Here is a 25,797-nt window from a genome sequence, read left to right on the forward strand (position 1 = left end):
GAAATAATTTATTATCTATTACCAGTATTATGGCAGTGATTGAAATGGAAATATACGTCAAATTTAAATGAATCGTAATGCGATTGTTGGATTGCAAGGCGGCTGCAAGGCTAGAACAATGCGCTGCTTCAATAACCAAGCCCTACAAGCCCTAACAGAAACAGGCTCAAGTTATTGCCGGGACTGAGTTTACTCTTGCCCTGCAATCAAGGATCTAGTGAAGCCATTGCTTTCGGAATTGCATCTTGTGGTTAAGTTGTAAACGTAACGGGGAGGTATGGGTTGCAATATAGAACTAAATAACTGTAGTCATAATTTACACGTTGTAAGCTTCACTTTAATGTCGTTTGTAATGTAATGACAACTTGCTCATACAATTACTCTCTGTTTTTAATTTTTTGTTACATTACAATAGACAAGGGCTATTTGAATGACATGTCCAAGTCAATGTGTTGAATGAGCACCCTCTGCAATCCAGGGTGTACTGATTTAGTGCTATCACCACGTCTGATTCCTGAGTAAGTACCACTTGAAAGTAAGGGATTACCACTTCGCAATGTAACCATGTCCATGTGCTAAAAGAGCACCCTCTTGCTAATCCTACACCTTTTACTTGTCTATGCTTTGAAGAATCACACACTAAGCGTAACTAAGGTGCTAAATCCAGATGACGTCAAGGAAACTCCCATACGTCATAGTAAGGGCACAATTCCGATGTCTAACAGCTTGGAATCCAAATGTTTAGAATAATTCAAGTGATTAAATTTGACGAAAGACGTATTATTTAGGTTATTATAATCTTGATCTACTAAAGGTTTAGTAGTTAATCATATAAAATTTTCCATAAGGCTCAGCTATTAATTTTTGTTTCTGTGCAAAGTACTGCATAAAAACACCGCTATTCAAACTCCTAGTCATATAAGATTCGAGAGAAAAACGCCATTAAAACATACTTTATGCTCAACTTCAAAGACAAAATGTGGTCGTCGCTTATTATTTCGAGTGTAGAACCTACTCTTATGTTTTTATATCGTCTTGTTAAGATTAAAGTAATACAAGTATAATAGCAAAACGTAGAACCGCAAGAGTGGTGGCGACCGGATATGGAAGACACCACTAGAGACATCAGACAAGCTGCGAGTATTGTCACTCGACTAATGGATCTTTCCGCCTCTCTACTACCTCCGCTTCCGACATGACGTCACTCACACTTCTCACAGACGCGTCCGTCTGTAGAGTCAAACATTTGTAAATGCTTTTGTCGCGTTATTTCAGTTTAATGCTTTAATCTTACCCAGTTAATGAAATGCATAATTACAATTACGTTATACTTCGATTATTTATAACGATTAATGCGATGTCAACTTTATACTTTAGTTCGTTAAAAAGCGGCACAGGCTACTGACTGTTTGCTTGTCTTGAACTTTAAATAATTCCGAATATTCCAAAATGTTAATTTGACATGTTCATGTATGATAGTATCAGCCAAAGGGATTAATCGTTTTAGGCATGAAAGAAAATTATGTATCTTATTTTGATCCTTAATAATCATATTTCGGATAGTGAATAAATTTGCAAACTAAACTCTCCTCATGACGGTAGATTTTGTGTATTTTTTTTCCTTTTATGACCCCCAGAATCCAAAACTATTATAACCAGAAAATTTTATATAATTATAGGCTTATGCAATATAACGAGAGCTCGCGAACACAATAACTGCCGTAATTTTAAAAATATCGAGACCAAACTTGGTACAAAGCAATACTTGCAAGTAACCTTGGATGGGTTTGTTAGTCAGTCTTAACTAATAAAAAGTTCAAGATTGTGGCCAATCGCATTCAAGCAAAAATTGTAAATCGACTATTTCCCAAAATAGATCTAACATTCTTTGTTTGATATTTGTTTTTGACGATGAAAGGATTGCAAAGGAAACCGGATTTTCCAGACATTTTCAATCGTTCAGTGACCCAAAATGGTAGATTTTTTATATACTAGGTATTTAAAAAAATATTTACTGTTACTTTTTTCGATATCTTTCAAGGTTTTCAGATTGTACCTGCTCCAAGTTTGGAAAATCCATGATTATATATCAGGTGTAATACAATTTAGAGCAAAAAAGTGTTTTAGTATTATCACTTAATTTAAAATAATGTTTGTTACTACATTTTTTTTTATATTAAGTAAGATTTTCAAATAGCAAGCGTACAAATTTTTAAGTACTAGGCTATAAACTATTACGAGAATAATTGGAGATGTAATAACTACTTTTGTTCTTAATAGATTGAGAATCAGCATGATCGTGGTACAGAGAAGGTATACATAACTTTGTTGAGTATGTCAGCCAGCCTTAAAAAACCAAAAGTTTCAAGAAGGCAGGCATTCACATTTGGGTGGTCAAAATTTTATCTCGAGTATTTTATTACATAAATCAAAATTGAAAAGTTTATTAAATTGTCAAGCAGTTTTGAGCAAGATTAACTCTTACTTATTCTTTTACAATTCTTGAGATTTCTACAAGATGGCCGTTTTAACTTATGGAAGTATGCAATTAATCCATTGAAAGTAATTATGTTTTTAAATGTAATTTCTAATTAACTGGAACTAAATCGAGTCTTACAAAGTATATAAATAAATACCTAGAAATTTATTTTGTAAAATTACTGCATCATGTATCCTAGTACCATTTTAATTTACATCCAAACAATCCTGAGATAGGTTGTAGCCACTGAAAGATATTCCAATCTCTTCATCCATTTTATATTGAAATTGTAATGGTGGCGGACCTGAAGTCGGAGAGTGAAACTGTTTTCTTATATCCAACAATAAGCTAATGAAAATTATCCACATTATAAATTATTAACAATGTCCAAAATAAATTGAGACCATAACAATAACATATAAAGTGAGACTTATAGAAAATAACAATAATAGCATAGCAACAATAATAATTAGTAACAGTAATTATAAAATCAATGATAAATGGTTGAACTTTACTGATAGAATAATTTATTACAATGAAATGGGGAAAAAATGAAATGTAATGACACTTGTAAAAAGAGTAAGGAAAAAAGAAAGAAATAAATATATACACATTTTTGATCATCTGTTTAAGAGTGTAAATTATTATATTTATTACTCTTGACTTTGACAGGTGATTAAAAACATATTTACTACCTGCTGATTAGTCAAAGTACATAAATATAATAGATAATGGAGTTTTTAGGGAATTTTAAGACCAGTGGATAGTAGCCTGGAGGGATCTCCAAGTAGGAATATAGCTGTATGTTGAGTAGGAACTCTAAGAATGTACAAATGAAACTTTAGTACATTCGTTCCAGTAGCGTTTACGTGATTGAGTTACAAAAACACAGACCATTAAAGTTTTATATAGACAATGTAAAATATAGGGCAATATAGACAATTTTATATAGACAATAATAGTATAGATAATAAAATATAATATAAGGACTTGCTATAAATACTTACATACAAATTGTTAAAATATCGTAGAAACTCGATCAGGAGTGTGAAAAACCCATCACATTCAAAAGATTTAGTCGTTTATTTCGAAACCTCAATAGTTTTAACCTTTTGTAGAATTCTTGGAACAAACATTCTGTGACGAAAAAATAAAAATTAAAAAAAAATTGATAGTACTGAGAAGAATTGATAAAACAATCATACAGCCACACTTGATTAATGATGAACCTTGCACAGATCTTCAAGCCATTTTATTTTTTTCTGTCCGTTAACCAGTTTGTTCGCGCGCCCGGACGTGTTATTTTAAATCAATATCTTTAACTATGTACTTATAAGTTAGAATTTCCTTTGTAAAGTTTTTAAGTGTGTCTTGTAAAACGCTTTTTTATGAGAGTTCAGGTCTGGCAGAATAATTTATAAATCGAGTGTAGATGTGTAGAGTTACAGAGTTTTATGAATAAGTTTGATATGATATTTATTTGTTGATCTTAAAGGATCAAAGAAAAGGTGACATTCGTAACGTGAACCTCTCTGAAATATTTTAAGTTGGCCGTTCTGTAAAGATTAATCATGGAAATCATTGAGGGTGATATATTATTAACAGTGTGATGTGCTTAAGCAAAATTACAAAATTGTAAAATCGCAATTTGCTTTTGTTAAGAATTTTATTGATTAAATTTATTAAATAATGAAAAGTTTGAGATAAAAACTTTTGGTTCTAATAAAGAAGAAAGATTGTGGTAACAGTAAAAACATTAGCCGTGGAGATTAATGTTTTTTTGATTTTTCATGAGTTGTTGGAAATTCACTTTGAAGAAGATAAAAGATTGATGATTTCATTAGTTTTTCACTAGTCTGAGGTAACACCAATATTAAAGTGTCAAATAATAATTTAGCTGAGGTTGACGGAATTGTGTGCGCTCTTCCCGCAGTAGATGTTATCAAAATGCCTTAATACATTCATCACGGTGACGCTTTCTGAGTTTTTATAACTATTTACTTATTTTAGCCTTAACTTATTTTTGTTGTATTACTATGTTTTATAATGGTTATAGAATTTAAGAGTAACATTGCCTTGAAAATCTCTTTATTTTTCTCAAGCGGGGAAGAAAGGTGGTGTCAAAGCTTTTTATTTTCTAAACTAATTCATGTCACTTTTAATTGTAAGGAGGTTTTCAATTGTTTGACATTCTCGTTGCGGAAAGAGTAAGCTGGAAGCTGGTTTGTAAATGATTGCTATCAACGATTGAATTAGCAAGAAAGGTGTGGGATTGGAGATTTCTCCTGATTACCGTTGTTGAACCCGAAGGAGTTTAGAGGCTTATTGCGTCCAAGACAGATTAGGCAATGCCCGAGACAGTCGTTGCTTTACTAGCGTTTCCGATGCAACATTGTTTGAGGTTATACTACAATTTTAAATCACTCCATATTCTATTCTCCATTTAAAATCACTCCAGCTAATTCTCCATATTTCAATATGCATATATGAAACAAATGTATTATTTATCCTAAATATGAAAAGTAAGGCATGACCTCAAAATGATTTCGAAATTGATTTTTAACCTTATTCTTATGAATAAAAATAATATGGACAACATTTCCACAAACTTTATTTAAGAATTAAGCAAATTCAACTATGATAACATAAGCAGGTATGAAGAAAACCATAGACTTCATAAAAATAAGAAAACATGATCTTATAAAGCATTGCTAAAAATATATCTTTACGCTTCCATGGTATGCTGTTAATTTCAATGTTCTAGAAGCGAAATATATTGTAGTTTCTGAGCGCTGACAGATTCATTTAACTTTCTTGGTATTTTCAAAAGCCACTGTTTGAAATTTTCAAATGGATTTATTTATACACAATGTAGATCATTACGTTTAAAAATAAATAGCCAATACTACTGACAGTGCGATCACGGATCTCAGATACTACTAAACCTAAGCTATGATACAAGCTATGAACAAGGATATTCATGGTAATTTATTTGTATAATTGGTGACTAAGTCCTTGTGTACCACATACATTATTTATATTGCACGTTTTACGTTATTTAGAACCAACTAACTACTAAAAATTACGGAATCTACTAATACAAAATGTCTAAATAAAACATACGTTTGGGCTCCCTGTTTTACTGATATGTTTCTAACTCCGAAGATTTATTTTTAACATGAACTACTGAAAGTCGATTCTTTGAGAGTTTACCTACAGAACCTCCTCGTAGACCTCTACTAGGAACAGTTGTTTTATCCATCATTGGGAGTCAACTTCAAGGGCCCTTTAGGTCAAGCAGAAACCTATTGGTACATTTCGAAAATATAATACACTTTTGCGTCGATAATAATTCTGTTATATAATGATAATATACTAAATAAGAAATGATCCTGCTCTTTTAAACTGATTTGCATTGACCTTAGGCAAATTCCTTGAACTGTGCGCAAACATTCATGCTTTGTAGAAACGTGTTTTTGCTCGAAAACACGTGTTCCTAGGATGGAGAAGGGCAGGGTGCATCCTTATTCACAACTAGACTTTGAATGGATACATTACTTGTGGATTCTTCAAATTTTCAACGAAAGGTCACGATGAAAAGGAAAAGCGAGGTTTGCGCAGATATTGATGGAAGCATGAACTTACCATTGCGTGCGATCCATTTGTATTGCTTCCATCAGAATACGTCTGCCAATGTCAGCCCTTCAGTCACGAGAGCCGAAGGGCCTCTTATTTGCTTCTTCCAACCTTTTCAAGTGTCACTGTTTGGATTTAATATAACGGTTGTTATTAACAAGAACATGTATTTATTATGGATTTCATGAAACACACACCTCAGATTTTGAGGACGTTGGTATACTTTAATTTAGTGCTACCTCGAGACAAAATAAATTTGTCAAAGATGATAAATTGGCAAGTCCACAAATGAGTCTGGAATAACTTTAATCAAGTTTTAGGTATTTTATATAAGAGGACCGCTTATAAAAAATTTTATTTTGTTGATTATACCTTAGAAATTACCAATAACTTCCTCATTTATCCATCGTTTTAGTGTTGATGATCGTTTTAGTATTGATGATTTATAAATTATTATACTCTTAGCTATTTATGTAATTGTATTTTGGTTTGATGGTTGTAGGCTATAATGAAAGAGATCAAATTTGTGTCGGTTTTGCTGCAGCCTTTCCTTTCAAGCTTATTAATTTACTTTCACTTGTTAACTTATATTTGAGCACGTTTATGCATTAAATAAACCTTACAGAATATATACCTAAGGCTAATTACGGTAGGATATACCTACATAATATGCAACTTGTGAGTTAAAAGACTATATTTAAATCTATCCGTTGATATGGTAGAAGCAAAGTTCATACGAAATGTTGTTCTCAATTAGATTTGAATTTATTTTTCTCAGTACAGAAACTAAACAAATAACAAAGTAGGACACAAACATAACACACAATGCAGCAGAATTGAAGGTCTTATTAAATCCTGTTATCTTAAAAAATATTTTTGAATGCAATAAATAATATATATGCATTCTCCATTTAAAATTAAAGATAAATTTCTGGGGTAGTTATTAAAATAAAATAAATGTTTTATAGTTAAATTTAAAAACATTTTCTGTTGAATACTTGTGCTTTAGTTTAAGCTTAAATACCTTGGTTTGTGAAATTAACACCATGGTGAAGCTCCACCACTTTAACCAATAGAGGGGGAACCAATACAACATGTTAACAGATGTTAATTGTCTCTTAATGAACTAATGTCGATGTCTATTTGGTGCCTGGTAACGCGTTGCTCTCTTGATGAGTCAGTGGTTTACATTTAATACTCTAGCATTGCACTGGATTAATTAAATTCACCTTAATTACTGTATGATTAGATATGGATAATAATAGTATTTTGATACAATTTTAGTTCTTATTTATAATAGATAAGGCGTATCAAATTTATCATTCGTTAGTAATAGTCACATTTTATCAAAAAAGATGTTCAAAATATCCATACTCTTTTAATGGGTATTTGGTTTTAAGAATTTGGTTATCATTAATGAAAGCTCGCTTTACTGACAAAATATCCCAATGCAATGTAATACAGCTATTTATATTTTGAAATTTACTAAAAATACCTTTATGGTGTCATTGTTTGAACTCATATCACTTTTCATATTTATCTCTTTTGCAAATGGTGTTTCACAATTCATCGTTCAAATAAAAATCACGTACTCAATTAAAATTTAATTTCTGTTAAATTAATTGCTTTTTTAGGTAAATTTAAGTTTTTATCACCGAATAAAATAAAATACATAACACATCCAAAACCAAAGCGAACTTTAATGGAAAAGTTTACAATTAAAGTTTATTGATGTTACAAAGTACGAGTACGCCACACCACGTGTCACCAACAGGCTTCGCTGAAGTTAAATACTAACTTTCAAGTCTATAGCAGATTTTATATATTTTATTTGACGAGATCTGCGGAAAGATAGAAAGACATACTATCATAAAGAAATGTGTACATCTCCTACGGCAGACAAGTGATAAACTGTTTCAGCCTACTGAGTTAAATCCTTCAATGAATGAAACTGAGCCAAAATGTATGGTTGGACATGCATCATGATAAAACTCATTCATGTATATATAGAAATGAAGTTTCACGCAATATTGAAAGTCAAGAGGTGAAATTTTTCTCTAGATATCTGGCGATATATTAAGACATAATCATGTTTTGTTAATTACATTAGGTTTCATAACAGTGTTCAAAGAATAAAAGTTCCGGTGAGCTATGGAGGGTACTACAACGTAAGAGTGCGATGAAATAATATCTTGTCAGCGAGTTTCAACAAAGGGTTTCGATACTTTTCCTTTTTGCTCTATGAATAAAATTTACATGTTGAAATTTAAAATACAAATTTCAGTTCAAGACACAAATTTCTGTTTTTTCACAAATTTTATTATGCTAATATTTCCCCGTTGCCATCATGGTTACACTTAAAACCAGTGTAAAAATTCTCACTAAAACTCAGCTAGATTCATGCAGAGACAAGGACTATCATTAAGCTCAGTGTTTCTATTATATATATATATATATATATATATATATATATATATATATATATATATATATATATATTTACAGAAACAGGTTATTCTCTTCTAACAAATAAACCACGGTATATTGGATCGAAACATTTATAAATTTTCGTGTATCTAGGTACACTTCTTCAGATAAATATAACTTGTATAAATATTTATATAAATTGTGACATACAAAATAGGTAAGAACTCAAAAAATAAAAACAAACATTATAAATAAATATAGTAGATCAGCAGCTGATGGTCCATGACATGACGTGTGTGAATAAGTAGACGAAAAATAAATTTATCTTAAATTAAGACGCCTTGGATGTCTTGTCTGAAGTAACAATTGGTGTGCAGTTTAATTTTTTTCAATTTCAATCTATTAAGGTTTTCGTTTGAATTTTCAGGGATCTTATTTATGCCTTTGATGGTGTAACAATTTTCTATATGATTTTTTTTATGGACATTGATAGCGTGACTGGCTAAAGGTTTTCTATATCGCTATGGACAATGTCAAATCGATGGCCAGTTACTCGTATGCGTAAAGGAGCGATGTTTGGCCGACATACTGTGTTTCACAAAATTTCATATATATATATATATATATATATACATTAAATTATATAAATGGCAATGTATAAATGGCTTATTTAATTTCAATAATCATTGAATCACAAAAAGTACTCGCTCCGCCGGGAGTCGAACCGGGAGTCATATTCAATATATTATATGAAGCTTCATGCAACATTTCGAGTCTACGGGTCAGTTCGTTTTCGAGATATCGTACCGACAGACAGAAATCAATTTTTTAGCCCAATGAAAGACAGGCTTTGCTAAAGCTCAGCCAATTATACGTAGTTAGTTATTTAGTTGATAAACTGCACGTGTCTTAGGTTTAATGTTATTCTAAGTATTCCCTTACATTGAAGAATAATTCATAACTCTCTGTGGTGGCAACACTTTGAATTTTCTAAATTTCGAATTAATTATTTAAGACATTTGTAAAGTAATACTAACAAAGTAGAAATTTCACATACAATCTATTGTTTGAAATGTATATTTTAGTGAAATCTCATTAAAAGGATGATAAATATTTTAAAAAAATCATTTACAGACTTAAAGATGAGTCCTTTTCGTTCATAAATTCCAGTTTTTAAAGAAAATTACAAATGAAAATAATTAAGATGAAACTTAATATATATTTTACAAGATTTAAGGAAACGAAATGTCTTCTAAATACTTCATAACTTTTAAATGTTGAAGTATAATACAACTCAAGGAGGTTTCGTGGAAAATTGAAAAGTGTGCAGCTAATTATTACAAGCCTTTACTAAAAGGAGTAACAAGAATTCTGAGTACGGGAAAACTTTAGATTAAATGCAAAGTTATCCTGGAAAGCAAGGAAAACTTAGTCTACATGGTTTTTACAACAAATAAAGATTGTTCCGAGTTTTAAAATGTTATATCTAAAATTAAAATATTACATTAGTTTAAAGAGAAAAGACTGGACAAGTTATTTTATACATTAAAAATATTAAATCTTTATAGAATATTTTAACAAGTCGAAAGACTATCGCTAATTATGAATATCTACAATACATTAAAATGCACAATAAAGTCGTTTTAGTTATATTTGCGACAGTTAGATAGAAATATCACTTTTAGTAAGTATACTGTATGTTGTGAGGAACATGATGCAGGCGATGTTTTACAGTCTGATGTATTATGAACATATACTGATATTAGTAGAAAGGTAATGTTTAGCTAAAGGATTATTTATTAAGCCAGCGTGATTCATAATATGAAAATAATGAAATAGTCAGTTTATACATTGTGTGGTCTACAAAGTATTAAATGATGCCTTCATATTTTTCAACTAAAAGATTTATTGCTAATGCATTTACTAAACACATCTGCTCTGATTTTCAATAATGTATCTTTTCGTAGAAAACAAGATAACAAGGTACATTCCCACCCTAATAGACAAAAAATAATGGACTAATACATTCTATGAAAATGAGAACAAATAAAACCTCTATACTTTATATGTGAAGTTAAACATTTAAACCTCCATACTTTATGTGATGAAGATAAAAACCTCAAACCGCCATACTTAATATGTTGAGGTTAACACCTAAAACCTCCATACTTAATATGATTAAGTATTAAACCTTAAACCTCCATACTTAATATCATGTAGTATACAACTTCAAACCTTTATACTTAATGAGATGAAAATTAATACATCAAATCTCCACACTTAATATAATTAAGTATAAAATTTCAAACCTCTATCTGTACAATATAATGAAGCTTAACACCTCAAACCTCCAGTATATATTCACAACAGTTATAAAATGTTTATAAACTTTGAATAATGTAGCAATACTTCCTTAGTACTTGAAAGAACTTTACTCTACTAAAAAGTCATTTAAGAGTAATCAACTGCTCTGTGCAAACATTGTTTTATGACAGCACAACATATGTTTTGTTAATTTAACCACATTTTTAAAATTGATTTACATTTATAGTCTGATTTACATAAGAATATATGTAACATAAAAGCGTAGGCTTAGGCGTCTTTGACAGAGTGCAATACGGTCATGAAGTCAAAGCATGGCTTAACCGAACTTCAAAAAATCGTAGCCAAAAAATTATAAACTTAAGGAATGACTGTTTCAATAAACACACTAAAGATCTTGCTTCTACTAACGCGACTGACTATTCTCTGTGGAAAGTCGTCAAGTATTTAAAAAGACAACTCACATTCCTCCAATACAAAATGGAGATGGCTCATGAGCAAAACACAGTAACGAAAAGGCGTATACATTTTTACATAACTTTTTCTTTTGGTATTTAAACCATATCTACAATTAGATCCTCAAAATGATGTCGATGAAATATATGAAGTTTTAGACTTCTCTTTTAAGATGACCTTATCTGGTTCATCTTTTATGCCAGCTGAAGTCAGAGATGGGATGATTAGGGATAGACACCCTCAAAAAGCTCCTTCTTGATTATAGTACATGTACTACAAAGAATTTCCTAGAAAAGGCATTGTTTTGGTTACCTCAATATTCAATGCAATATTATGTCTAGAATATTTTCCGAAATTAATAAAAGTGGCAAAAATAGCAATTGTAAATCAGGAAAACCTGCCATTATTGTGTCATGTACAAACCAATAAGTTTGTTACCAATCCTTACAAAGTTATTCGAAAAGCTTTTCCTTAAAATATTGAATACATTAGTCAATACCAGTGATTTAGTTCCAGGTCACCAGTTTGGTTTCCGAAGGCAGCATTCTACTTTAGAGCAATCCATAAAATGTTTTACTATACAGTTATTTTTTTTTTTTTTTTTTTTTAGAAATCAGCTGTTGATAAGGGCTACCATCCTGGCCTGTTATTTAAATTGAAACGCTGTTTACCACAAGCAATGTATGCCATTCTAAAATCATATTTAAGGGGCAGGTATTTTTGATGGATTATCACGGTTTTGGTATCAATTGAATCAGGCGTTCGTCAAGAAAGCATTCTTGGCCGGGTTGTTTACTCTTTATTTACAGTAGACATACCAACTTCAAGTAAGACATTGTTACTGGCTAAGACATTGCTATACCTTCATGCCATAGAGATGCTGCATCTACTTCTGAATCTGTAAAACACGCACTTGATGGACAACATTATTTTGGTTACAAAATGTAGGGTACGTCAGAATGAAAGCAAATCAACCGTAACATTGAATGAAATGTGAAATGTGTCATTAAGTGAGCCTCAATAATGTTGTAATTAAAAAAACTCAAAGTGTTAAATATTTAGGAGTGCACTTTAATAGAATACTGAATTGGCGAATTGGACACAATCACATATGGACAATACATCAGCTAAATCTAAAATATCTGAAGTTGAAATTGGCTTCTTGCCAAAAAATCCCAACTGACCATGAAAACAATTTGCTCAGGAACAAAAAAAAATTTAAACCTATATAAACTTATGGCATAAAACTATGGGGTACTGTCCAATTCCAAGGTAGAAATCGTTCAGAGGTTTCAGTCAAAAGTGTTAAAAAATTGTAGGGCTCCATGGTACATTTCAAATAAAACTTTGCATGACAATTTAAACGTTTAAACAGTAAGGTAAGAAATCTCTAGATACAACAGAACATATAGAGCCAAAATAAATAATCATCCTACTCATCTTGGAGTGTATTTATTCTACAATAGCCCGACTGGGACTAGACTTTATAGATATCACATACTAATCTTCCAGACCGGTTTTGAGAAACACAATCATCATAATTTAATAATTAATGCTATTGTGCATAAATATGATTCTCTTTGTAATCTCATATAATAATGTACCAAAAAAGTGTTTACTTAATGTTTGTTATAACGGATATAACGGATTGTAAATAAAATATTGTTAAAAATCATTTAGAGTCTTCAAAGCATAGAGAAAGCTTGATAGTAACAAAACTTCATATTAAAACTATTTCTGTAACACCTGTTCAGCATAGAGTCATAAAAGAACCTAATATTCAAATAAAACGTTTTGGTAAAAATATAATTTTGTATATATGTATATATATATATATATATATATATACATATATATATATATATATACCAAATATTGGTAAACTCTTTATCAATGTTCGTACGTCTCAGCGTACTTCTTCAGATGTAACGTTGTATAAATGTTTTAAAAATTTATTATTAAGCTAACTAGAAACTTAAACAAGAAAAAAGAATTGCAATTGAGTAATTAACATAAAAAACTACCTTACAGCTGATGTTTTATCAGAAATGCTAAAGAGTAAAAGTAAAAATTTTTTTAGAAATTAACAAATTTTCAAAACCAAAGTAAGTTTTGATTTTAATATAAGTTGATGAGCAGTTTCGCTCAATCTATAATTAAATATATTTAATTATTATTAAATAATAATAACAAATAAAGGCATTTTACATGTAATTTTATTTATATTTTCATTAGTATGCATTGGGACATTACTGTTGCCTTTTAATTTATAATAGTTTTCAATTTTGCACTGACTGTGTTCCCTGGAATTTACAGCGAGGGGCTTGTCATCTCCATGAACAATATTATAACGGTGACCTGTCATTCCGATATGAAGAGGGTTAGGGGTCTGGCCAATATATTGTTTATTACAACAATTACAATTTAGCTTATATATTATGTTGCTTATACTGCAATCAATAGTTACTTTAATTGGATACGTTTTATTAGTTACGTTACTGCTAAAATACTAAAACCGAAATATATTTCAATGGCCACAAATAAACATTTTTTGGCATATTTGCTTGGTCAAGGAAACAAGGTAAACCCATCAGTATGCAATTCACTCGAACTAGAAGTCCTAACTGACAGTTGTTGATAAACATAATGCATGAAGTATCGTTTTAATGACGTTCTATCTAGTGTTGTTATGTTTATAAGCAATAATGAATAAACAGTTTGACAAAATATCAAATATTTTCAATTAGCATTATAATAATACACAGGGAATAAAAGTGCCCATTTAGATATATTGATTATCACCTGAAGAAAAAGTATTTTCCGATTCTAAATGGTTATGCTTTTATTATACGATTATTTATTATGCTCGTATAACGGCCACCGCAAAGTCAAAGTTGTAGATCATTAAAAATAATGATGGCATTTCTTATGACACGTGTGATGTTCGAAACCATGTATGAGTGTGATTGCATAGTATACCGTAACAGATGGAGTACTAAACTTTCAAAGACAGAATATAGAATTTATAAAATAATTAATTTTATATTAGAGGTATAATTCAGTAACAATGTTTTCATGTGTTTTAACTGTGTTACATCTCTCTTCTGTAGATAATTGATTTTTAAACTTGCCTTGAATATGACTTTGATCTACTAACTAATCTTGTTTCCCAGGAACTACAAGATACAATTTTTTTCAATAAAACTATACTCAAGAATAGTATTTTACAATTAAATGTTTTTACAGGCAAGAGCTGTGCATGGATGTTTGTGTGTAATTCTTAGATAATACTGAAGGAACTCAAAACTTTATTATTTGAATAAGGGGGTTTGAAAAGTTCCGTCTAAAGTTTTCATTTTCGTAAGATATATTTTATTCAATAATTTTCGAAAAATTATTCAAAATATATTGTTGAAAATATGAAACAGTACACCCAAAAATTACTTTCCACGTTTTGTGTAATCTGTCATGAAATTCGAAGAATTATATTTGTAATACTTATTATCTTTAATAAAATAGTCCATTTTATGTTTTTAAACATAAATTATTATTGGATTAATGACAAGAGAATAGAAATTAATTATACAATTCTTATTTTACACAGTCCAATATTGATATCTTATAAATTTCAAATAAAGCCATCCATGAAAAAACCTCGGGTACAGCTAGACGTGCAGCAAAACTTCATTTTTTTCAAAAATGTCGTTGTCGTTTATGTTAACTCTACTTGTATTAGTGAGTTATAGAAGTTAATTGAGCTTGTATAGCATAACGGCGGGACTGGGGATACGACTTGTTTGAAAATAATACGATAAGCTTAGTAATGGAATTCATTTCTTTTTTCACTCAGTACAAGCTGAGAAAACCCATCATTACGCTTAATCCTAAAAGGACCTTTGCTCCTGCTTTTATACACCGGTGAAGAGTTTTGTAGCGTAGATTGTTTCACATGTCAAAATTTAGAAACAAAATAATATTCAGTTTATAATGTTTTGTCAATTTTTGATGAAAACGCAATTGTTTTAACCATGCTACTCATATTATATAATAAAATGTAGCATTTTGTAATTTATTTTCCAACCAAAGAATTTGTTTTTCTTAAAATAAGGAGTATGATAGTTGAGACGTACTAGTCAATTGATGTTTTCAATTCAGATTTATATCAGTAGTTACCGATAGTTTATAATCTTTTTACAAACTTTTCCCCTTAAATATGGTTTTGGTTAAAACTGAGTATAGGTTTAATTATATTCTAAATTAATAGTGTAAAAATTATCATATTCACTGATTTATTTCCTCATATATTAAGCACAACTTACCATCAATGCAAGTTTTACTTTAAGTACCTATCTTTTGTGTTTAACCTAATTACTGTTCTTCGGTAGTGTATGGCGGAAAGAAAGGTAGCTCGGTTTCAAAAGCGGATACTCAGAAAAAGAAGCCACTACATTGCCTCTGCATTTATGTCCCAAGCATTTTACGGCCGGCTGCCCAGCGTACTTCATTAGCGTACACTTCAACAATTTCCTAGGAAGAACATTATTTTATACGATATAACAATTTATATCTCTTAAATTTGTCTTCATTTCTAAATTATGTAGTTTTTCTTCAATTCAATTGAATAAATAGTATACATATGCATATCTTGGAAGGACAAAACACTTATTTTGTATGATTATACTATTTAGAATAGTTATTCAAAGCGCAATTTTGTTAAAAAATCTATATTGCATTGTGTCATTACAACTTGTAATATAAATAAAATCTAAATATACTGTTAAGTTATAAATTTTATATTTTAAATTATATAGAAAAAGTATTTTACAATATCTTCCTGAATTATTAAGTGAAAGTTTATGTAAAAGAAACGTCATAGGGTTTCATAAAGGTTTTAGATTGATTATTTATATAAATACAGACGCTTTTGGAAATTTTAATTTTTTAGGCATAAGTAACAGTTTTCTGATTTTATTTGATAATACCGATCAGAGATTTCATGATCAACAACGCCTTATTTTATCATTTCATTGATGATATCCCACGTCAGGTCTGACTTTCCTTTTTATCGTCTTATCTTATATCCCATTTTTATGATAGAAAACAATCACCAATCATATAAACACCTAGATACCAAAATCAATCTGCTCTAACCACTCGAATTAACTAACAGATTATTTACACATCACGAAACTATGATGGGAAGGGACTTATTTTGGATCGCTTCATAATTCTAGGTGTCATATCTGTAGTAGCGTCTGGTTCCAGACTAAGAAGGTCTGAACTCTACATTCACATTAAAAGATTATTTCGTATTTTTTCTAATTAAAAAAACCCACGTGTAAAATTTATGTACTAAATTGACCAATTAAATTAATTAAACGTTTCTGCTGTCAACATAAAGAGTTTTAAAAGCACTAATTAACATACGTTTTGGATTAAGTTTTGAGCAACGCTAAGTTAGTAGAAAAGTATATTCTTATTATAATCATTCATTTTATATTTGTTGTTGTTGGTTTTCGAAACCAATTCCCTGTATAATTCCAAATTATTGTTCCAAAATACATCATAATGATTCCAATAGGTTATTGAATGTGATAGACGTAGTGATTCTCTGGAACAAAAGTCTTATTCCAATACACTTTCTGGAAAGAATGCCGGCACTCACTCTTTTCTTCAAACAGAAGAACCACATTTTGCATCGTTGAAAACAAATCTCTCCTGCGCGGTGAATGCAAACTCTGGTTGTGATGGCTTTTAGGCAATGAATGACGAACGAATGAGTGAAACCATTAGTAGATTACATACGTTTACTCAATCAACTAACAATCTGTATAGCCAATAACGTCGTATGCTGTTATTCTGGGTTCTTTCGCACTGGCCAATTTTATCATGACAGCCATTAAAGTTTATAATAAAACCATCACTAAAATCACGTACAATGGTAGAGTGAGTAGCCTGTAAAGAACAATATTCAATATTGGCTCTAGATTGTCCTTGAACTATTCTTTTTAACAGCTGAATGCAACTACAGGTGGTCTACATTTTATACGGTGTCTGATTTAAGGGTTTGGCCATACTAGTTACTAGAATGCGATATTCAGTAATGAAAAATTTTCTGTAGACCTTTATCAACACTGCATATACAATATTGAATTAACGTAAAAACCCATCTAATACGTTATAAAAAAATCTCAATATCCGATCTACTAGTGCCTCTATTACTCCAAAAACCTGTTGATGGTTGATTTTAGTAATCTTCATGAGTCCTATTTGTCCTGCGTCATTTAGTGTTTGCTTTCTTACAAAATATACTGTTAAAAATATTGAGAGCACAATCACTGCTTCAAAGATAATTAAAATTGTATGTACGAGTCTATTCAGCACTCTTGAAAAGTAATTTGGTAGTCACAGCCGAATGGTTTATCGTTTATCCGCCATGAACGATCGTACTGCAATAAAATTATAGATTTATAATAGAGAGACTTTATGAAAAATTTATGGTTAAACCAAACAAAGCTGTGATATCACTCGTTGATAAATTAAAAATCATGTCTAATACAACACATCTGTTGAATCGTATAGTAGTATATTTTTGTATTGTATATGTGTAAAATTTAAGTTATAAAAAATATTAAATCTTTAGTTACAAACTTTCGGGATTCGGGTGGCTCAGTGGATGACAAAACATTACACTATCTCGTCACGTTCATCTTCGTTAACGTTTCTTACATCAAAGTAATGAGCAAAATTGCAAAAATCTGCAGTTTATGGTCTTTCACGGAAAAATATGCGTTTGTTCTTGATTTCTTATTTGAGTTGAATCATTTCAACAATTAAATTGTCTGTTAAACATTATAGATTAAATTTTTCTTTTTATCTTGCAAAGTTCACCGATTCTGCCATGTTACAAACGTAAAGAGCCCTTACTGGATTATATCTCTATGAAGATTGTTAGCCCAACAATAATAGGTAAGCAGAATCAGTAGGTTGGATGGGAATTCAGGTGAACTAAAATTAGTAATCAAGACTAAAGATAAAAACCTAGTGAAGAAAGTATAAGAATAAACTTGTTAAAAACTAAAACTTGGATTACATTTTACGTTAGGAAACATTTCATTAAATAACAGAGAATACAGATTAACACTTATTAAAGCTTGGTTGGTTGGGAAGAGTTACATTTTGAAACTTTTACCTACGTGTATTTCCAAGACAGTAAGACATTGTTTGAAATCCCACCCTCAAGGAACCGAAGACTTAGCTGAGGCTCCGTATTTCACGCATTTTATTGCAGCGCACCGCTGACTGTATCAAGTCTCCGACGTCGTATTCTTGTTTGTTATTGCTACCGAACGTAGGTACAGGCTTCAGCTGGATATATTTATAACACAGTTGTCATTTGGGGTAGATCTTCGTTTTCATTCGTTTTCATTTCAACGTGTTTAAACACTATCATAACATAGTTTGCGTATTTATAAAAAAGGATCACCACTCAAAAAAGGGTGTAACCTTGTATATGGAACTATAATTGTTTTTATAGTTATTTTTCGTTTTTTAAATCCAAATAAATTCTTTTATCACACTGTCTTCAAGAATACAACCTAGCCATACGTTTAGAGAGACAAATAAATCACAACTCAAAGTCTTTAACATATATTACATTCTTTGTTTAACATTTTTTACGATGGAAGATTTGACAACATAACAGGATTTTGGACATTTTCCATCGTTATGATTACGAACGGTATAAAACAACGTTTCGAGGATTGGAATCTATCCTCTTTGTCAGGTGGTGGAGGTATAAGTACACACAAAAAAGAGACTATTGGAGAACAGATAGAAGAAGAGAAGGTAAAAAAAAAGGATTCAAACATACCCAAAAGCTGCTCGTAGTCTAATGCAGGAGTTGTCACTGCAGAGAATGCAACTCCCGAGCACACGTCACGAGTACGAGAAACACACTCACACATCACACCAGCACGGATAAAAGTGGGATACTGTGGTCTTATCCGGAATATATTACATGGTTTTACTGTCACGAGTCTTACATAAATTCAATGGTACACGTCATTAACTTATATTTATTTATCAAGGTCCACTGAATTCACATTATTTTATTGAATGTATTTCATGATAACAATCAAGGTAGCAAAAAATTATTGGAAATCAGCCAAATATGTTTATTTGAATTATTTAACTAATGTTGGTTTCTTTTGTTTCAAGAAACTGCGCGACGTAACGTGAAGTAAACAGTGATTTGATATTTGCAATTTCAGTTACAGGTAACGAGAGGTGCTAATTAAAATTAGTTATTGGCAGAGCATATGCTAATCCTATCCCTTAAAGGGCTGACAAAATACCCTCGTAAATACACGTAAGGACTGATAGTAAGGTTTTGGACATTACCCATTGTTATATGTAGGTACTGAAATAGAACACTTCGTTTGAGGGATCGAAATATATTCTCATTCTCAAGTGTCAAACCCCTAAGTTAATCGTACACAATAACAGCATTGTGCCAATCTCATAGCAATAAGAGCGCTACGTGACACTACGTGTCACACACACCAAGAAATGTGGAAGACTGTCCTCCCGCGAGCTCATATTGAACTTGTTGTTCTCGTGAATGTTTAACCTTGTATCATAGGGGATATTTGGCACCTTAGGAACAGGATAGATATTATTTTAAGCACCATATTCCATATTTTTAACATACATTTTTAACATATTTTTTAATATATATATATACATATATATATATTATATATGTATATATATTATATATGTATATATATATATGTATATATATATTATATATATAATATATATATATATATGTAGTTATTTTTCGTTTTTTAAATCCAAATATAATCAATATATGTATATTGATTGATTGGTTGATTGATGGAAAATGTCAGGAATCCTAGTTTTTTTTATTTTTGTTTCTTTTAAATAATTCAACATCTTTATTAACAACATTTAAACAGAGAATGGACGGGTATTTTCATAAACCACAGTTTTCTCTAAAAAATAAGTTAAGGAATGAAACATGCTGCTTTTTATATTATTATTATTTATACTACAAAACAGCATATTCATAAAAAAATACAAACATCCAATAATTGATTATAAACCAATCTAAATTAATTCATTACTAATCACTTTGATATCAAACATAAATGTCAACAAAATATAAGCAAATATTTCACAAGGGAATTCTTTTTTATTTTAACCTTTGAAGTAATACACAGGAGATATTGGATTCGCAATACATTACACTTCGTCCTGGATCTGCCACAATATTTCTTGCTATCTTCACCTCTGCATCTTCCTTTCATTTTGCACACAGAATTGAACATTCTTTGTCTGCAAATTAAAATTCAGCATGACGATTCATGTGCAGTTGAAGTGACACAATGGCAAGTAATAACATCTAATTTTATTCATGTTTGTTAATAAAACGTAACTAATAATACTATAACTATAATATCTGGACTTCTGCGTCACCTGCTTGTACAGATTGTCCAACTATTACAGTATTATACATGGTTTTTCATTTATTCAATTTTAAGGTTTTAGATCAGCACCATATAAATGTTTCTTTGGGAGCATAAATTACGTAGAACATTAACACAAACATAACTAATGTTTTGGCACAAATAATTTAACCCTAACAATTACTTCACTTATACCTTATGTTCAGTCAGCTTATACATTTTACTAGTCATGGATTAAAATAATTAGAAAATTAACTTTATTTTAGTACAATTCATTATAAGTAACAAACCTTTAAACTGTTAAGTTAATTTCATTTTTTTAAATGATGTATAAAACTAATATTAAAGTATATAGAGTTTTTCGTAATATTTTTCCCGATATTTTAAGAGATAATTTACTAATTACAATTTTAAATGCAGTATGAAATCTATATAAAACTTTTACACGACCTATAGGTTTTTAGGTATATAAATATCTAGATGGAGGCAGGTTTTTTAATTAATATATTGCAGAAACTTAATGATAGTTACAGCTCTGCAATAAGGCACAGATGCTCTACTCGCTAAATTTTACAGCTGAAAGTATTTAAGATATTAAACGAATTTTAGAGTATCGAAACACAAACTTAGAATTTGATAATAATTCGCAAAATTAATTTTACTGTGGAAATAAATATAAATTCTATCTTGATTCGTTTATATATATAAATGTTGAACAGTAGGGGTAAAGTGCATTTTTATGCATTGGTAAAACCATTATCTAATGTGCATTTGATGTTATTGTTGCTAGTTCTAAGTTGTTTGTTGTTATAAGTAATTGAAAAGAATTGTTAAAATGAGGTCGTCTAAGTTCTTATAAAATCTATTTTAAATTTACTTGAAAACACTGTAATGAAATCATATTGTTGAAAACAATAACAGAGTAACAATAATAGAGTTTATACTTGTAAACGTAAACCATCAGGTGATTTGGTAGCATTGGAGCCAAAGCGATGTCTGAGAGCATTGTTCGTGACCCAGATTCTGTGGTAGCAACATAGTGTGGGACAGTGGAGGAATAGTTCGGTTAAGTTTTATCGATAACCAATCAATTAGATCGACTTATTTAAGTGCTTTGCCCACATTGCACGAATATTAAGTCACACTATTGATTCCTTTCACGCTGTTACATATACGACGTATGTTGTGTTCACTCAATAAGGCTCGAAATCAGAGCTGGAGAATAAAATTAAAACAGCCATTATCATTTCAATAAATTGGACATAAAACTAAGTTTTACAAAATAATCAATAAATATTTATTAAATTCAGCACATATATTCGGTTTCGTTTATGGGTCAATATCGTACCGTTTAAACATACAAATCTGTACCTATAAAATAACTAATAAGTTGACCATATAAAGTATATTTCTTAATCAAAGAATAGTGCTTAGAACTGTGATTTATGTAATAAAAAACAGGTTCATAAATTAACTCCTAAACGGAAAGTGGCGTAATTGTGCTTCAAACGGTTGGGTTCTGAGCGTCCACTCACTATGAGTAACCTGTGTAAGAATATTTGAGTGGAAGCTGGTAGTTTATTGCCCGACTAGATCAATTCAATGTTATTAAATAAAAAAAGACACACAGCTTACTTCGGATCAGCTTAGAGAGGGAAGATTCGCATTTTACGAACACGTTAAGAAGCTGTGTTGTACAACCTGGTAGACTAATTCAATTTCATGTTCTTACTACTGTATGACTTACTCCTACACCCATGAGCAGCAAAGAAGACGGTTGGGTTCTGGCCAATAGTGGCACGGTGTGTCGTCGTTGTTGCCATATCTCCTCACCTAGTTTCGGATTGAATAATCAATGCTTTTGGTTAATATAACAATTTTGAATTTATAACAAATGCGGACATTTAATTCTAATTTTTGTTAAAACTCTAGTTTGGCAATACAAGATGAAATATATAACAGGAAGAAAAATAGAACACGTTTTACGTAAAAAATATAGAATGATATTATAGATTGAATACAAAAATATTGATATAATTACCTGAATTTTGGCTCTTGAAAAATAATTCCTTTACCAAAACGTAGAACTTTTCAGACTCATTTGTATACATCATCTGATTAAGAACAGCTTACATATTGTTCCACAAGTTAAATATTAAGAACGTCAATGATTCTAGCTCTATGTCTGTCAGGACACTTTGACAATGGACCATCACTGGTTGGATGAGGCTAAGTTGGCGGACAACTGAGGCTAAGACACGCCCACAACTGTCTTCTTTGCTTCACTCTCGTATAGGCTATGACAATGTGCTGTAACCTATCATTCATAATTTACATATCGTCGGATATAGTAAACCTGGACACTCAGGACCTAAATATTCTTGTTAGGTAGATTTGTTGACATGTTTAATTTAATAATAGTGGCCCAATAATAATCTATTTATGTTACATCCCTTGGTTTATCCTTAGTCATCAACTGTGTGTTGGGCTTTTTCAATGTGGCATTTTTATCTTCAGCCATTTTTATTTGGGCCTGATGACAAAAATACATAAATTGCATAAATACTTTAAATACCTGTAATTTCACTAGTAGTAATAAAACTGTAATATATGCGGGTCGTCACTGTACACTATATGGGTCGGGATAAATAATTAGACGATACATTTAGAGTACTATTGCTCTAAGACCGCTCGTAAAGGAACGGACGGGACACGGAGGTTTACATGACGGTGTCTGGTGGTGGACTGCTGGCTAGCCAGCTTGGACCGTTGGTTGTAGGGTAGTGGCGTGATGTGACGTCACAGGAGAGCAGCCTATGAGCATTCTTTATTCGTATCAGACCACATCGTATGATACATCGCCTGACAATACATACTGCCAACATAACTGGTGCAGACAATAAATATTGCTATGGGTACATTACCAACTTAGTATTTATCACACTAAATACACTACAAAAACAATGTTTATACGATTTCTATTTTCATAGAAGTTATCTTAAAGAGCTATCAATTTAACTCAAAAACAATTTTCAAACACAAAATAGAATGTACCACATTCCAATTCAGAATCAACAGTTATAAATGAAGTGGAACTATCGATACAGAAATCCCTGTCACTCACCTTGTTCCTTGTCTTTCAGCATGGAAATGCAGCCACCTCCAGTCAGACCAGTGTGGGCGGTGGCGGCTCGGCCGGAAGCGGGGTACCCTCGGCAGGGAGAGGAAGCGGAAGCGGAGGCACCGGAAGTGGCGGTGGCAGCTCTCAACCCTCCGGCAATAAGTTCAGACATGGCCTTTTACAGCTCATGATCCACACCATTGATCCTCTGCATGATGGTGAGTGATTCACTTGTAACCCTAAGAAATTTGGGAAGACCCTAATAAAGTTAAGATTGGCGTACACAGGTAGCAGTAGTTTCGGAAATTTGAAATCCTTCTTACATCAATGCTATGATAAAAAAGTACACTTTTAGCTGTATTAAAAATTATTATTTTTCTTTTAATTTCTCAAAAGAGTGAAAAGGGATTACTGTATTAATACTTATACATACAAAGTATTTCTAATTACGTGCAAACTCTAGCTGACTGGGTGCATGTACTTGAGGTATAAATAAAACTGTACTTCTTATAAATACAGGACTGTAACGCCTTCCTGTCAGAACAGGTACCGAAAATATTTTTTAAACAATCGTTCTATTTCTCGATATCGTAGTGCTACGAATATCTTGTCGTTACAAAAATCTAATAAATTCAAAATTCTTCATTTTTCACCCAATTAAATAGACTTCTCTTATTGTATTTTTAGTTTCTTCGCCTGAGTGTTCACACTGAAGTAAGTGCCACATAAATGTCATCAATAAAAATAAACCCCATACACTAATGATTGAAAATACCTGTAATTTACTTTTCTGTACTGTACTTAGCTGCTATAAAGAAAAACAAGTTTGTTTACGGTTAGCATTACGTATCTGCAGCTCCCAAAATTAGGAATTTACGGAACCACATTGGCAGAAACAAAACATCGTATATTTACAATCCATGCTTCCAAAAAGCTTTAATATGTTAAAAAAACTCCTATATTGCTTGGTATTTGTTTTCTGACAACGTTTTTATTTAAGCACAAATATCTCTAACATGCTATCGGACTTATAGATGTTTCGGGCCCATCTCAAATAAATCTACATTTATCATTCGATTTTTATTATAGAATTCAGAATTTTTCAGAACCATCTCTTAAAATAACAAATTGCGTATAATTACATAGCTCGTGGTTTAATACACTTGAAATTGTGTGAATAGTATTTTTTTATTTTTTTATTTCTTGTTTACATCCCAATTATAGAAAACAACAGTGCTGTTATCTTTGCAACGAATAGTAATTTTGTCATATGGACTCTTTTTCAGTATTATCATAGTCAAACAATATTTCATCATTGTGAATAGTAATGGTCTATTCTCCAATATAGGTAAAATCTGTAAAGTCATTGTTTCCCTTGTAGGCAACTCAGATGATTTTCTCCCTCCGAAACATTACTTTTTCCTATTTAATGTTGCTTCACTGTACAAACAAATTTGATTCCGTTATTTAATTTGAACATTCAAAGAGTGTTACACAAAAAGCATAATTACCTGACTGAATACGTTTTTGCGTTGTAACATAGCAGTCAGGGATCTACAGCTGAACTTCCGTTAGAAGTCGATAGAGAAGAGGAACATTCTTGCCGGACAGTAGTGCAACATCTCGTTCAGAAAGAACAGCCTTACAAAAAACTATGAGGAGAATTAGATCAGGTATCAACGGAAGCTGTGATACTAAACACAAGGCATTGCAAACTGCTGACAAACGAACTTTCTACAAGAGTTGAAAGAGAAGAGGCAACTTCGTGCCGGACACTAACGGTGTATGAGGGGCAACATCCCCAATAGAAAGAACAGCCTCTCGAGAAATCGATGGGGAGAATTGGGTCAGGCATCAACGGA

General features: G+C 31.1%; 1 protein-coding gene across 2 annotated transcripts in view; it reads left to right on the forward strand.

Moving 5' to 3' along the window:
• The window catches only part of LOC124355061 (sodium/potassium/calcium exchanger Nckx30C), a 495,401-nt gene that overhangs the window by 288,249 nt on the left and 181,355 nt on the right, over positions 1–25,797 (forward strand). For both annotated transcript variants that reach the window (XM_046805974.1, XM_046805976.1), the window contains one exon: positions 23,958–24,153. In XM_046805974.1, the coding sequence (XP_046661930.1) occupies positions 23,958–24,153 (196 nt within the window). The remainder of the gene's footprint in view (positions 1–23,957; positions 24,154–25,797) is intronic.

This window comes from Homalodisca vitripennis, chromosome 2 (genome assembly GCF_021130785.1).
Source record: "Homalodisca vitripennis isolate AUS2020 chromosome 2, UT_GWSS_2.1, whole genome shotgun sequence".
NCBI lineage: Eukaryota > Metazoa > Arthropoda > Insecta > Hemiptera > Cicadellidae > Homalodisca > Homalodisca vitripennis.